Source organism: Podarcis erhardii (genome assembly GCF_964252035.2).
Source record: "Podarcis erhardii genome assembly, chromosome: 15".
NCBI lineage: Eukaryota > Metazoa > Chordata > Lepidosauria > Squamata > Lacertidae > Podarcis > Podarcis erhardii.
The window spans coordinates 6,348,731-6,365,006 of record NC_138505.1 but is presented as its reverse complement, the minus strand read 5'-3'; the positions used below and the strand labels follow the sequence as shown (position 1 = coordinate 6,365,006).

Sequence of the window (16,276 nt, the reverse complement as noted above, 5' to 3'; positions counted from 1 at the left end):
CCACACCCACCTGCTAAAGTTGGCCTGCATGGACAGGGGGATTAAGGCTCTGGCCTGAAGGATGGATCCAATTCCTCACTCCTGATCTAAGTAATCATGCTATTTGATAGGTGTGGCCAAGGAGGCAACATTTCACATAGTAATAGTACTTAAATTAAAACCTGCTGCTAGCAACCCTCTTTAGGAATCCAGGACACTCATGTTACTGTACAGATGGCTGTCGAAATAAATTAATTATCCAATTTGAGTTTATGAAAACCAGACAGCTTTCCATAGATGTATGTTCCAGATGAAATCATTACAGGGGGAAGATTAACTCTTTATGCAAATCTCTGTACAAAGAGCAGAATAACAGGAAATGTTAATTTCTGATATGTCTACTCATAAATCATTCCATCCAATCACTCAATCAATCCCACTTTCTGTATATATAAACATTCATTTCAACTGTATGCACCTTACCCTAAAATACTCATTTTTGTATGCTTTTGTACACATTCCCAGCGCCAATAATAAGCATTTTTGCCACAATTTCTGTGTAAAACATGCATTCCGCAGGCAGTTGTTTGAAATGAATCTCCATTCCTAAAATTCAGGTGCCCATCTGCACTGTATCATGCCACTTTAAACAGTCATGCCTTCCACCAAAGACTCTTGGGAGCCGCAGTTTGCCATTGGGAGATCCCTGCTCCCCTCATAGGACTAGCATTGGCAGAGTGGTTTAACTATCAATCCATCTTCCCAGGAGCTCTGGGAATCATAGTTCCGTGAGGGGAACAGGGGCCTCCTAATAACTCTAATCACTCTGAACATGCTACTGTTCTCAGGATGGGGCCTCAGAAAAGTGTTGAACCCAGTTAACATGAAGCTTCTGATCCATGTACAATGGTACCTCAGGTTACATATGCTTCAGGTTACAGACTCCACTAACCCAGAAATAGTGCTTCAGGTGAAGAACTTTGCTTCAGGATGAGAACAGAAATCGTGCTGCGGCGGCGCAGCAGCAGCGGGAGGCCCCATTAGCTAAAGTGGTGCTTCAGGTTAAGAACAGTTTCAGGTTAAGTATGGACCTCCAGGACAAATTAAGTACTTAACCCGAGGTACCACTGTACAGGGACGCGGGTGGCGCTGTGGGTAAAAGCCTCAGCGCCTAGGGCTTGCCGATCGAAAGGTCGACAGTTCAAATCCCCACGGCGGGGTGCGCTCCCACTGCTCGGTCCCAGCGCCTGCCAACCTAGCAGTTCGAAAGCACCCCCGGGTGCAAGTAGATAAATAGGGACCGCTTACTGGCGAGAAGGTAAACGGCGTTTCCGTGTGCTGTGCTGGCTCGCCAGATGCAGCTTTGTCACGCTGGCCACGTGACTCGGAAGTGTCTCCGGACAGCGCTCTTGAGTGAGATGGGTGCACCAACCCCAGAGTCTGTCAAGACTGGCCCGTACTGGCAGGGGTACCTTTACCTTTACCACTGTACATACCCAGGACTGACAGACTTGATCTGGTTGCTTCAAATGTCCTCCATCCCTGGTAGGAACAGCAACAAAAACTTGCTCTGTGGATCATTCCTGTTCCGGATGCCTGCCAGCCATGATCTCATGCAGGAAATTCCATTTTCTTCTCCCATCTATCCATTATTTATTTTCTCTCTCACACTTCAACTGATAGTATTCACACCTGCAGGGCATTTGCAATCCTCACTGCATTTTTTAAATGTATTTTTTTCTGGGGGTTTTCTTTGGGTCCCCCCTTTTTCTTCTAAAGTTTTTTGGGCACTTATCCAGACCTTTGGGTTCCCCTAACAATGAAGATGCTTGGGTAGCGCTGGGTAGTGTTGTTTCAGATACATAATGAGAGGCATTAATCTCCCCCCACCTCACCCCCTCTGTGCGTCACTGCCTCATGTGGAAAACCAAAGAACTGCAGAAGGCAGGCTTCTTAATGAAGAAAGTTCTGACCCTCCTCTAACTCTTCACCAACTGGTAGTTCCCAGAGTAGCTGGTAGCTAGGGGCATACTGAGGGATTGGCTAAGTTGGCCCCCACCAAGGTCACAGGTCCAGGGGGTGCAAAAATCATTAAGGAAGATGGAGAGAGCCTTGCCAAGGGTACAAGGGACCAGTGGGGAATGGAGGGTACCAACACACCTCCTTGTAGAGGTTGCAAGGGAACCTAGGTATGGCTCTAGTGATAGCACCCTCTGGGGGGAGGCAGTGGGATTGGGTAGTGTTGTTTCAGATACATAAAGAGAAGCATTCAAGTGTATGTTTGTGTCTCTGTTTGTGTGTGTGTGTGTGTGACTGCCCCATTGTGGGAAAACACAGAACTGCAGATGGCAATGGCAATGAAGAACTTTTGCTTCAGTAAGTCATTCCAGACAGGAAGAAATGTTTGTTTGTTTGTTTGTTTGTTTGTTTGTTTGATGAAGGGTGGTTTAAAGATTTCATAAAGGTCCGTGATGCTGTTTACGGTAAAGTAACATATCACACAAAAATGACTAAGGATACATAACATACAAACAAGCAAACAAACAAACGTCAATTCATTTATGACACGTAGATATGCCCAAGCTTTCTGATTGGGCACTCAAAGTAGCCAATCTGATAATCTGTGTGAAAAATTGTAGGAGTTCGATGTAGGTCAGGTGTGGAGAACTTCTTGTTCCTCTAGATGTTACTGGATTGTAACTCCCATCAGCCCCAGCAAGCATGGTGGATCAGGCCCTTGAAGTGGGAGTTAAGCAATCCTGCCCTTGCCCAACATAACAGAGATGAAAGTTGTAAAGAAAGAAATGAGATCTTGCCTGAATTAAAAGCATTTTCACTGTTGAAAATGAGTCAGTAGAAAGAAATGCATGGGTAGACCTACACCCAGTTTATTATTATTATTATTTTAAATCAAGGCACCTTATTCCTTCAGCAGAGCAGCACATAAACACTTAAAGATTGGTTTAGTGATTAGAACAGTGGTGGCTAATGGGGTGCCATGCAGAAGCTTTTGAATTCCAGCTCCCACCACCCCAAAAGAGCACAGTCAATGGTCAGGGATGATGGGAATTAGGGGTAACATCTGGATAGCCACAGATTGCTCTCCTGACCAACCAGAATCCAACTGGAGTTCCAATGCTGGCTACTAGGTCACACAGGAATCTGACTTTCACTGGACCAGACAGTTGGTTAATCTACTTGTTACTTTCTTTGCTGACCAGCAGTAACTCTTCAGGGTTGAAGACCTACCTTAACACACCAGAGATGGAACTTGGAATCTCCTTCAAGCAAAGTAGATGCTTTATCACTAAGCTATGGTCTATCACCAAGTCTCAGAGCAGAGAGAGAGCTCTTCCATCGTTCTTCTTCGCTGGGTTCTTTTAAACTGGAGGTTCTCACGAATTGAACTATGTCTGCCCATTGACACTTGGCCTCAACCTGCTTGTTCAGATGCATAATGCACCTGGTCATCATCTGGACCATAGATCATCATCTGATGATCTGACCAAGCTTGCTCCGGTCTATGGAGCCTCATGCTACATTAAAACAAGTGACAAGTCTAAATGTGACAAGGTACTGAGTAACAGGTGGCCAGTGCATTGTTGCTGTCACGCTGCCTCCTAACAAAAGGGTTCTATTGTGATTTACACAGCAGTTAGGCCAAACCCATACAAGTCATGGCACATTCTGAAGGACTCACATAGTGAGCTACAGAGTTAGAACCATCAGTACCCAGCATTCTCAGGTACCTGCTAGGGCCCACTGATGGTGAGGACTCTGTGGAGCCCCAGTAATAGGCCACCACTTTATATTTCCTACAAAGCTCAGGCATTCTTGGAATTTGAAGTGAAAGCTGTTTGGCACTGGTCATAAGGGCCACCAACCAGTTCTGAGTGGAAGAGTGCTGAACTGCCTAATAGGACCAGCCAGAGAGGGGAGAATGCCACATGCCCATGGATCAACTTAGGGGCTAGTCTCCCAACCTAAGAGAAAGTCAGTGGCATAGCGTGGGGGGTGCAGGGGGGGCTGGCTGCACCGGGCGCAACATCTGGGGGTTAGGGTTAGGGGGCGCAAATCCACGGGTTAGGAGGTGCAAATTACTTGCCTTGTCCCGGGTGCTGACAACCCACGCTACGCCACTGGAGAAAGTATAAGCCTCTTAGCAAAAAGCTTGCCAAGAAAGGCAGAGTTTGAGATGCAATACAGTCCAAGGTCATTGTCATGGGGAGTACAGGCAAGGTATTGCATGGCAAGGAAAGGGAGGGGAATAGCACCAGGAGCCAGAGGGCCCTATTGTTTCCAGAAGTGAGAAGGGTCAAGAGAGAGACTTCATTTACTCTGGCCTCTTAGACCACACCATAACACCAGCTGCTGATGGAAAAGACACTTGGGGGATTCTTTACTCATGAATCATGTGACAACTCTCAGCCTGTAAACATGTTGGCAGTCTTCATTGATAGCTTTATGTACCACAGATTTTCTAGATCCTTTTCAAAAGCCATCCAATTTAGATATGTGACCCACTCTATCCTTCTGATTGTATATTCCTTTAACTGATTCTAATGCTGTGTTTTTAAAATCTTGCAATCTACCATGGTAAGGAGTGGTAAGGAATCCAATGAAAGAGGTGGTGGAGGAGTTGAAATAAACATGATAACAAATAAATAAGGCAGCTCCCTGTTCTCAGAAGCTTACACTGAGATTTCAAGTGGTGCAACTGTCCGAGATACAAGAAGTGTTGTTTTTTTAACGTGGTTGAGGAAGTTCTTCCTGATAGTTAAGAATACAGAGAGAAGATGCTTATCTCTAAACAGCTGGGGACTTGTAATTGGCTGTTGCTCAGCTTTCCATTCATGCATTTGACTTTGCCTTTCAAATGGAGAGCACTCCTATAATTTTTTGTCCATCACTACAGTGGTACCTCGTGTTACAGACACTCAGGCTACAGATGTTTCAGATTACAGACTCCGCTAACCCAGAAATAGTACCTCGGGTTAAGAACTTTGCTTCAGGATGAGAACAGAAATCGTGCGGTGGCAGCAGGAGGCCCCATTAGCTAAAGTGGTACCTCAGGTTAAGAACAGCTTCAGGTTAAGAATGGACCTCCAGAACGAATTAAGTTCTTAACCCAAGGTACCACTGTATTTTAAAAAGACCTGGTCAATATCTGATTTGGTGCCTGCTCTGTTGCCTCTATCATAATCCCACATCCCCCGAATCAGTTCTCTCAACCCTTTCGCTGTTTTCATTCAACAATATTATGTTGTAGGCTTATGCTGAACAAATGTATATTTTCAAGACCCAACTTACTTTTGCAATTTTTCAGAGGTTTTAATATTTTGTGATATTATATATTAGTATTAATGTGGTATTTTAATTGTTGTAACTTGCCTTGGGACCTAGAATCATAGAAGCATAGAAGCATAGAAGCATAGAGTTGGAAGAGACCACAAGGGCCATCGAGTCCAACCCCCTGCCAAGCAGGAAACACCATCAGAGCACTCCTGAGATATGGTTGTCAAGCCTCTGCTTAAAGACCTCCAAAGAAGGAGACTCCACCACACTCCTTGGCAGCAAATTCCACTGTCGAACAGCTCTCACTGTCAGGAAGTTCTTCCTAATGTTTAGGTGGAATCTTCTTTCTTGTAGTTTGGAACCATTGCTCCGTGTCCGCTTCTCTGGAGCAGCAGAAAACAACCTTTCTCCCTCCTCTATGTGACATCCTTTTATATATTTGAACATGGCTATCATATCACCCCTTAACCTCCTCTTCTCCAGGCTAAACATGCCCAGCTCCCTTAGCCGTTCCTCATAAGGCATCGTTTCCAGGCCTTTGACCATTTTGGTTGCCCTCCTCTGGACACGTTCCAGTTTGTCAGTGTCCTTCTTGAACTGTGGTGCCCAGAACTGGACACCGTACTCCAGGTGAGGTCTGACCAGAGCAGAATACAGTGGCACTATTACTTCCCTTGATCTAGATGCTATACTCCTATTGATGCAGCCCAGAATTGCATTGGCTTTTTTAGCTGCCGCGTCACACTGTTGGCTCATGTCAAGTTTGTGGTCAACCAAGACTCCTAGATCCTTTTCACCTTACAGTAAAGGGCAGGAAATATATTGTAACAGCAGCAGCAGCAACAATAACAGGCTACTGGAGCAACCCAGAGGCCCATCTAGTCCAACATCCTATTTACACAGTGGAAAACCAGGAGACCCATCAGGAAGCTCACAAGCAGGACCTGAACATAAGAGCCATCTCCCCTCCTGCAGTTTCCAGCAGCTGGTTTTCAGAAGCATTACTGCCTCCAACCATGAAAGAGGACCTTGGCCATCATACCTAATAGCCATGAAAGAGGATGACTGGCTCAAGGTCACTCAGTGAGCTTCATAACTGAGAGGGGATTACTACTCTGGATTCCCAATTCCCAGTTCAACATGTTGGCTTGAGCAGGTTTAGTGTCAACTGAAGGAGAGTCCCAGGAAGACCATGGCTAATACCAGAGTACATCAGAGTGGAAAAGCATGGCATATGCAAACCAACCCCATATGGCAGGGGCTACAGACTCCATCCATCCCCAGCATCCCATAATTCAGGATGGGAGTTGTAGTCCCAAAGCAGCTGGAGGGCCAAGTTTGGCATCACTGGTGCAAACAATACAGTGGTACCTCGGGTAAAGAACTTAATTCGTTCTGGAGGTCTGTTCTTAACCTGAAACTGTTCTTAACCTGAGGTACCACTTTAGCTAATGGGGCCTGCTGCTGCCGCCGTGCAATTTCTGTTCTCATTCCGAAGCAAAGTTCTTAACCCGAGGTACTATTTCTGGGTTAGCGGAGTCTGTAACCTGAAGCTTCTGTAACCTGAATCATCTGTAACCCAAGGTACCACTGTACTGAGCTAGATGGACCATTGATCTGACTCCATAAAGCAGCTTTCTTTGATCCTTGGAGGAAAGTTATTCTAGCTCCTGTGATTCTTTTGACTGACTTTTCCTCCTTGGGAGCATTCATACTTGCCTCAAGTTTGGGAATTTTGCTTTGAACTAGTCAAGAATGCTGCATATCAGGCTTATGAATTTGTGGCTCATATTTAAATTCGTGCACTGTTGTTTTGTGTCTTCATTCTCTGTATCTATGTGTGGGCAAAGCACGTATGTAGGTCATAATTCAAGTTCCAGTGTGGGTTGTCCTCCACTTGTTGCCTTCACCAGACACATTGCTGAGAGAAGGAAGTTGTTTAACACATTCAACCATGCAATGAGCCAAGTTGATGGTGAGACCTGGGAAGAGAGTTGAGACTGAACTTAATCAAAAGCAACAAAGATCCAAGGCATTTCAAGGGAAGGAGGAACCATAAGAAAGGCTTCCCAAAATGTGGCAGGGCAAGTCTACTCTATGTAGCTCTAGATAGCCTTAAGATCTATCACTTCCTCTTTTTCCAAAGTTCAGGCTGCAAGTGCTGATATTTATTTAGCCATCATTCCTGGGGGATGGAGTCAATTGCTAAGACGATTAATCACTTAATCACTGATGAAGGTGGAAGTTGAGACGTTTTGCTATAAGAATTTTAAAATTCACATACAGATAAATAGATAGGAGATAGATAGATTAGATAGATAGATATATAGTAGATAGATGATAGATGATAGATAGATATATAGTAGATAGATGATAGATAATAAACTACTTTCGAGAATGTATAACTTGCTGCTTGAATGGAATACACAGGACGAGACAGTCAAATCCGCCATGATAAAATGGGCGCAGGACTTGGGGCACAACATTATGTTTGAAGACTGGGAAAGGTTATGGAACACCGGAATGAAATTTACGGCATGTAGTGCCTTGAAGGAAAATATTATGAAAATGATATACCGGTGGTACATGACCCCAGTCAAACTTGCTAAGATATATCACCTGTCTGACAATAAATGTTGGAAATGTAAAGAGGCGGAAGGGACATTCTTTCACCTCTGGTGGACTTGCCCGAAAGTGAAGGCCTTTTGGGAGATGATTCATAATGAACTAAAAAAGGTACTTAGATTTACCTTACCTAAGAAACCGGAGGCCTTTCTTCTGGGCATTGTAGACCAGAGAGTACTTAAGAAAGATAGAATTTTTTTTATGTACGCTACCACAGCAGCAAGGGTCCTGATTGCTAAGCATTGGAAGACACAAGATTTACCCACGCTGGAGGAATGGCAGACGCAGTTGATGGACTATATGGAACTGGCTGAAATGACTGGCAGAATCCGAGACTTGGGAGAAGAAACAATCGAGGAGGACTGGGAAAAATTTAAAGACTATTTGAAAAAACATTACAAGTTGTATGAATGTTAAAAAATGCACTTTTTAGAAATTCTTGCTTCAGCATCGGTAAATTAATGAAATGGAAATTAAGGTACAAGAAGTCAAAGGTGGAATAATGAAATAACTTTATTATGTTTAAGCTAAAACATATAAGATTTGGGTTACAATAGTTTTGAAATTAGGCAACATGATAAAATGAAAGATACAATAAGCTTTGAAATAAGTTAACAAATTGCTGCTGTTTTGTATTACAGAGAATGCAGGGTTTGGAGGATGTGGGGAAGTCCAATAGATGTGCTGGAAAAAAGGATTATGGAAATTTGTAATTTCTCTACTGTATTTTTCTATTTCTGTCTTTATCTCTTTTTTCTGTATTTCATAAACTTAATAAAAATATTATAAAAAAAAAGATAGATGATAGATAGATAGATAGATAGATAGATAGATAGATAGATAGATGATAGATAGATAGTAGATAGATAGATAGATAGATAGAAATAGAAATAGATAGATAGATGATAGATATAGATAGATAGATAGATAGATAGATAGATAGATAGATAGATAGATAGAGATAGAGATGATAGATTAGATAGATAGATGATAGATAGATAGATAGATAGATAGATAGATAGATAGATAGATAGAGATAGATATAGATATAGATATAGATAGATCGGAAGGTTGGCCATTCGAATCCACGAGACGGGGTGAGCTCCCACTGTTCTGTCCCAGCTTCTGCCCACCTAGCAGTTCAAAAGCATGCCAGTGCAAGTACACAAAGAGATACAGCTGTGGCAGGAAGGTAAACGGCATTTCCGCATGCTCTGGCACTTCTCACGGTCCTCTGTGCGCTAGTAGCAGTTTAGTCCTGCTGGCCACATGACCCAGAAAAGCTTTCTGTGGACAAACACTGGCTCCCTCAGCCTGAAAAGTGAGATGAGAGACGCAACCCCATAGTCGCCTTTGACTGGACTTAACACCCAGGCATCCTTTACCTTTTACCTTTACCTTAGAGAGAGATAGCAAGCTTGGGTGAACTGCTCTTTGCTGATTTTATAACACTCTCAATCATATAGATGATATCTAGAGAGATATAGATAAGGATATATAGATATACAAATGAGATATTTAGAACATTGCTATTTCCAGGCAACCTTTCAGGGGCCACATGCCAGTTGGAAGCAGGCTCAGAGGTAAAAGTGGACAGAAGAAGAAATATGAATTTTATCTTTGTGTTCTCAGCTGCTTTCTACCGAAACTCTTCCACTTGCCCCTCTCCACCCTCCACTGCGGCTAGTAAAAGGGCATGATCAGAGTTCAAAGACACATCACAACTAGGAAAAAACACTGAATAAAAGGTGTGGCCTGGGAAGAGTCCTGAGAGCCACATAGAGAGGTCTTTGTGGCCCACATTTGGTCCCTGAGTTTGATGCTCACCACCAGTCATTTAGATGGTTCCTTCATGCCACAAACTCAGACGGCTCCATATCCACTGGTGTGTGTGTGTTTTTTAAGGAAACACCCTACCCTTCCTTTCTGTCCTAGGGCCCATCTCCCCAAGATGACAGTATAGAAGTGACAACCTCTATACTTTTTATTACAAACATTTTGGAGTAACATACTCATAATGTTAAATTTTGCTGCATCAAACACAATTTAAATACTTCAGATTCCAAAGCAATTTCCCATTGTTTAGGCTGTGTGGCACATTATAATTCCATGCCTCTCTGAGTTCCTGAACATGAATCTTTAAAAGATTCATAAAGCATTTATAAACTACAGATGTGGATTTAGCATTCTAAAAGGATCCAATAATTCCCCCCAATACAGTGTGAGGTGGTTTTAAAGGTTTTAAAGCAGATAGACCATAAATAGACCCCAGCAGATGTTGACAATTGAATTTTTCACTCACCTGTCATTTATATTTAAGCCGCAAAATAGGAAAAGCCAATAATTCTCCATCTAAACAGGTGATCTAATGTATGCATCTCATATTTGGTCCATTTCTTCCACACCTCTTTATCTTCAAATCTGGATTACAGAATGAAGTAAATTTAGCATGACTATTTGGGCCAAATTGTAACTGCTGAGACAATATACTCCATACAGTATCTCTCTAGTTGCTAAAACTGAACGTGTTGGAGGTCCCTTGCTTTGTAGAACCCAATAAAAGTCATCCAAAGAGGGGATTTAAATAAACCATCTTTACAGTTACCCAAGTTGGGTTATTCATAGAAGAAGAAACTTGCCAGTCATCTGTATGTGCTGAAAGATATGCTTTGTGTTGTTCATTCATTCATTCATTCATTCATTCATTCATTCATTTTATTCATTGTTTGTTTATCTATTGCATTTATATCCCTCTTTTCCTCCAAGAGCTCAAGGTGGTATATATACCCTCACAACAACATTGTGAAGAAGTCTAGGCTAAGAATGAATGATTGGCCCGAGATCACCCAGTGAGCTTGATGACTGAATGAGGATTTGAACCCTGGTTTCCCAGGTCCTAGTCCAACGCTCTAATCAATACATCACATTGAATAAACTAATAAACTATAAAATAATGTCTGGAATAACTGCCTTCTTAAATGGACAGCTGCATTCTCCTAAATAAAAAATGAAGTTGACCATTATCCCAAGTTATCTTCCTAAATATTAATCTTTTGAAAATATGCTTGGGAAACATGCAATGAAATACCACAAAGTACATATATCACCTGTAGCAATGTGAATAATGTTAGCAAAAACTCAATGCCCCATGTTCACTTTTTCATGCTGTGAAAGGTAGACATGAGCTCAACAACACATCCCACTTTTCCCTCCCAAGAGCTCAAGGTTGTATGTAGTTCTCCCCATCCCCATTTTATGATCACAACAACCCTTCGAGTTATGAGCTTGATGACTGAGTGGGGTCTTGAACCCTGGTCTCCCAGGTCCTACTCCAACACTCTAACCACTACACCACACTGGCTAAACTAATAAAATATAAAGCAATGTCTGGAATAACCTCCTTCTGTTATTGGCAGCTGCATTCTCTCAAATCAAAAGGAAGCAGACCACTATCGCAAATTAACTTTCTACATATCCCATTAATCTTTGGAAAATATGCTTGGGGGACATGCAGTGAGCAAATACATATATTTTTGATGACAATGTGAATAATGAAAGCAAAAACTCAATGTCCTATCCTCTTACCGCGTTCCCTTTTCGTTTTGTGGAAGACTGACATTAATGCAACAACACTCTCCCCTCCTGTGATTTTGAGCAACTGTTATTCAAAAGCGTTAATGTGTGACTGTGATTGCAGATCTTGAACTGAACTGGATCAATTTGGGTCAACATGGGATTCAGCTAGAGCAGGCTGAGGAAACCATAGATCACCCTGGTTCAGATCATGTCCAGCTGGAGTGATCCAGGGCTTTAAAACTACAAGGGGGTCAGACATCGTGGAGCAGGCTGTGCCTGTCTGCTCACATCTTTAATTAGGGAGTTAAACCACAATTAAAGACTGTGAAAGACTCCCAGTTTGTGTCTGGTCTGAGATCTGGATCTGGATCAGGTCAGCCCCAGATTGCCCTGGTTCAGATTGGGGCCACTCCAAAGCCCTAAATCAGGCTGCAAGTTGTACCGGGGTGTTTGTGTATGTGTGTGTGTATGTGCACAGTCCTTAAAAAAAATTTACTCCATTTAACAGTAGGTTCATATGATCTCACATTAGTTTCATACTATATTATAAATCGCCAAAGCTGGAAAATAATCCCACAAAATTGGCAATGTCTATTTATTTTTACTATTTTCTTGGAATTATGTTGGAGCCACAAGGCCAGCCCTGCTCAAAAACTGAGGTGATATGGGGTGTCCACACATTACCCTCAACAACTGTACAATCTCTGGACCCGTGTACACAAACAGTCTCTACATTCACAAAATTATTCGAATGTAATATTCACCTATTGTACAGTCAATGTATCAATGTACACAATTGTTGAGTGATACAAATTAACAAGTGTACACTCTTTCACACAGCCTGGTGTGTGCACGTAGAAACAGATTGCACTTGTCGGGACAGAGAATGCAGTGCTTGTCCTATTTACAATGAATTTAAATCCTCTGTTTTCAATAGATTGACTCTAGGTAGAACTTAGCTGGATAAATATAAAAATAGCAGGGAAGAGACTTGATTGACTGACATATTGAATCCTTCCTTTATCTCCAGGAACTCAGGGTACCGTAGTATACATAGTTCTCCCCCTCCTCAATTCATCCCCACAACAATCCTGTGAGGTAAGTTAGGCTGAGAGGCAGCGGCTGGCCCAAGCTCACAACAGTGAGCTTCATTGCCAAAAGGGGATTTGAACCCCAATCTCCCAGGTTCTAGTCTAACGTTCTAAGCACTACACAACCAGTGTCTCTCAGCTTCTGGGTAAATAAGTGCAATCATAATTTGGACTGGATATAAACTGATTTGCCTATCAGGAGCCACCAACTCCCCTTAAAAAAGCCCATCCTTCCATATGTCACCCATCAAGAGCCCCCACAAATAGGTGAGGCACCGCTACAAAGCAGGAACTTACTCATTAGGTGGAGCACCTTCATTAAGCTGTTTACATTCCATAAAATAACTAGTGATACAAAAGTGAGATATGGATCTCATATGACTTGTCAGGCATCTTGGGCTGGAAGAGGCCACCTGTTCAGGGAGATTGTAACTGTGTCACTCACCATTCCTGGGGTGCCTCACTTCCCATAGGAGTGGCCAGAAGATGGGTATAAAGAGGATCTCTGGTCCCCAAGCTCATCATTCGAATCCATTGAGACTTCTCCATCATTCCAGCACATCTGCTAAACAAGGTAAGTCCAATGCTCAGATCATCCTCCTTCCTTTGAATGGATGGAAACATCTTCAGCTATGCACTGATGCAATTATAATGCTATTTCGGTAGGAGGCTGCAAAGGGTTGATTTGGCTTCTTGATACAGTGTGCAATTCCTTGCATTCAATGGAGGGAGAGGGGCATTCTTATAGATGTAAATGAGGAATGGAGAACCATTCGGGAATGGGTGATGGTACCTGAGCAGCTGAGGTCACAGCAAATGAATTGGTGTGTCCTCCCCAACAGCAATGCTTGAATGATAGCTGCAGCTAAGCCAGAGATTGCATCCTTACCTAAACCTGTTCCAAGAGGCACCTTAATCCTTTAGGATTACCAAGGGATAAAACTGTCAGACAAAGGTTCACTGAGGAATTGTTCCCAGAAGAAGCCTTATGCATCCATGCCCTGCTTGCAGGGCCAGACCTGCTTAGCTGGTGCAGGGGAGTCATGTCATTCATATTATCTGTCCTCCATATCTACACCAGATATATGGTTTGGCTTGCTAGCTGGCAGCCAACCAACCAGGTAGCACTGAGGGAACAGATTCTAGGCAGAAAGTACAGAAAACAGAGAGATGAAGCTAGGGATTCTGGAGGCGGTCAATCAGTCACCGGTTGCCCCATTTCAAAGCACCAGAGCAAGATCACCTAATGAAAGGACCCTCCGCTATAAAAAATCATTTAATTTAGACATTGCCTTTCATGTAGGTTGCACAGAAAATAACAATACCAATGGCAAAAAAATGTTTTGAACCCTTAGTATATATTTTTAAACAAAATATCAGAATGTTGATAAAACTCTACAAAAGAGGGGGAAATGCAGCAGTGATCTAGGACAATAAAACCAGAGAAACATAGCAGGCCAGGGAGTTAATTAGAACCTTCCACCCTGACATGCTGATTTTTTTTAAAAATGTGTGAGATTGATTGATTGATTTTGCACTGCCTACATACGCTTACATGACAGGTGGAATCATATCAATCCACTCGTCCATTTATCCATAGCTCGCAAAATTTACATACCATTTTATCATTTACAAAAAAGAGGTTTACAAAAAGAATGAAACAGTAAAGCTATCAGGGGGAAAAATCTGTTAAAAAACATTTGAAGAATAATAAAATAATAATGGGTAAACTAAATCCAGATTAAAACACACGCCAATCTTCTATGCTTCAGGATAGGCTGGCTTAAATAATGACATTTAAGGCAGGGGCAGACTATACTACAGTGAGGATGCTCATCTGATATCAATGGGGGGGGGGGGACCCATTTCTTACAAATGTGCAATGAGTATTATATGGTACCTGGAACAGTGCCAGTTTCACAGATCAAAGCTGTTGAGTGGATATATACAGAGGGAATCTCACAAGGAAACTGGTCCTGAGCTATATATATTATTCAATCATGGGATCCAGCACAAGTGACCACCACCTGATGCTGCAGCCTCAGTGACCACCCTGAGGACCACTAGGCCCTTTCAGAAACGAGCACCGCAGTCATCAGTGTGCCATAACCATTCTTTGCCTTGTTTCAGGCTTAATTCACAGAAACAACTGCCACACCGAAGCCGAAAGATGAGCCAACAAAGACAAAGCGGGGGCTGTTGCGGCGGTTCAGGAGGCAGTGGCGGCGGCAGCGGCGGTGGCTGCTCTGGAGGCGGCGGCGGAGGCGGAGGCCAAAGCCAAAGCCAAAGCTCATCCTGCTGCGGAAGAAGCGGAGGTGGAGGCGGAGGCCAAAGCCAAAGCTCATCCTGCTGCGGAAGAAGCGGAGGCGGAGGCGGAGGCCAAAGCCAAAGCTCATCCTGCTGCGGAAGAGGCGGAGGAGGATCTGGTGGCAGCTGCGGCGGTGGCGGTGGCGGTGGGATGATGCAAATCCGCGGAGGAGGAGGCTGCTACGGAGGATCTGGCGGTGGAGGAGGAGGAGGCTGCTGCTGCTGCAGTGGAGGCGGCGGAGGCGGCGGACAGTCCGGCGGAATCATCATTATTCCAAGTGGAGGCGGCCAGTCTTCTGGGTGCTGTGGTGGAGGTGGATATGGAGGTGGATATGGAGGTGGCCAGCAAAGGATCCCCATAGTTATTGGCGGAGGATCTGGAGGGGTTTGCTGTGGATCTAGCGGCGGCGGTGCAGTATGCTGCGGATCATCCGGCGGCGGCGGTGGCCAGTCTTCTGGGTGCTGCGTTGGAGGTGGATCTGGTGGTGGCATGGGCCAGCAAAAGATCCCCATGGTTATTGGTGGAGGATCTAGCGGCGGCAGTGGGGGTGCAGTATGTTGCAGCTCATCCGGCGGCGGCGGCGGTGCCGTTTGTTGCAGCTCGTCTGGTGGTGGAAGCTCAGGTGGGGTTAAGGTTCTTGGAGGAGGATCTGGTGGAGGAGGTGGAGGAGGTGGAGGATCTGGTGGGAAAACCATCATCATAGGTGGAGGAAGTGGTGGGGGATCTGGTGGGGGAGTATGTTGCAGCTCGTCTGGCGGCAGTGGCGGTGGCGGTTCCGTTTGCTGTAGCTCATCTGGGGGTGGAGGCTCAGGTGGGGTTAAGGTGATTGGAGGAGGATCTGGTGGAGGAGGTGGAGGAGGTGGAGGATCAGGTGGGAAAACCATTGTCGTATCTGGAGGAAGCAGTGGTGGTGGTGGTGGTGGTGGAGGAGGAGCTGTCTGCTGCAGCAGCGGCAGTGGCGGAGCTGTCTGCTGCAGCAGTGGTGGATCTGGTGGTGGATCCTCGCAGACCAAGTGCCCCATTGTCGTCCCAGCATGCATTGGGCAAACAAAGCAGCCCTGCTCCATGCCAAGCATCAAGTAAAATGCAACATTTGCCAAGCAACCCAAGATAAGCTAACTTTGCCAGTTCACATCAGTGTCCTGACAACATCATGTTAAGCCCAAAACACTTCTGCATGTTGCTTTGCCCTTCCATTATTCAATGGTGTTTTATGTTTGCATGTTCAATGTGTGGCTCATTCTTCAATGTAATTTATGAATGTGTGTGTGTTTGTGGTGGATGAGAGTTTCCTCATCCACCCACTGCTGCTGATTTCCTTGTTTCAATCTCCCTTAATGCAAGGGATTAAATAAAGCTTACTTAGAATCAACACCTCTGTCGTGTCTGCTTCCATCACCCC

At 44.0% G+C, this 16,276-nt stretch overlaps 1 protein-coding gene and 3 long non-coding RNA genes across 5 annotated transcripts in view; 1 reads left to right on the top strand and 3 right to left on the bottom strand.

Annotated features, from left to right (window-relative positions):
- LOC309330115 overlaps window positions 1-16,276 on the bottom strand; it is a 110,512-nt gene that overhangs the window by 37,603 nt on the left and 56,633 nt on the right. The window lies entirely within an intron of this gene.
- Window positions 2,383-3,475, bottom strand: LOC309330197. Of its 2 annotated transcripts, none has more exons than XR_014151367.1 (2): window positions 3,229-3,475; window positions 2,383-2,743 (listed from the first exon to the last, which is right to left on the bottom strand). It is a non-coding gene; the product is annotated as an uncharacterized lncRNA (long non-coding RNA). The 2 variants fall into 2 exon arrangements; XR_014151368.1 differs by having other exon boundaries at window positions 2,383-2,738.
- On the bottom strand, window positions 6,628-13,113 carry LOC309330177. Its single transcript, XR_014151346.1, has 3 exons — window positions 13,012-13,113; window positions 10,202-10,320; window positions 6,628-7,256 (listed from the first exon to the last, which is right to left on the bottom strand). It is a non-coding gene; the product is annotated as an uncharacterized lncRNA (long non-coding RNA).
- Window positions 12,983-16,246, top strand: LOC309329936 (uncharacterized protein). Its single transcript, XM_081841179.1, has 3 exons — window positions 12,983-13,140; window positions 14,697-14,824; window positions 14,882-16,246. Exons 2-3 carry the CDS (start codon window positions 14,737-14,739, stop codon window positions 15,955-15,957), a joined length of 1,164 nt encoding a protein of 387 aa, XP_081697305.1. The 5' UTR covers window positions 12,983-13,140; window positions 14,697-14,736; the 3' UTR covers window positions 15,958-16,246.

Coding starts and splice junctions, on each gene's coding strand:
- LOC309329936 (XM_081841179.1), top strand. CDS start 14,737: ATGAGCCAACAAAGACAAAGCGGGGGCTGTTGCGGCGGTTCAGGAGGC. Junction 14,825..14,881: donor TGGCTGCTCTGGAGGCGGCG/GCGGAGGCGGAG, acceptor GAAGAAGCGGAG/GTGGAGGCGGAGGCCAAAGC.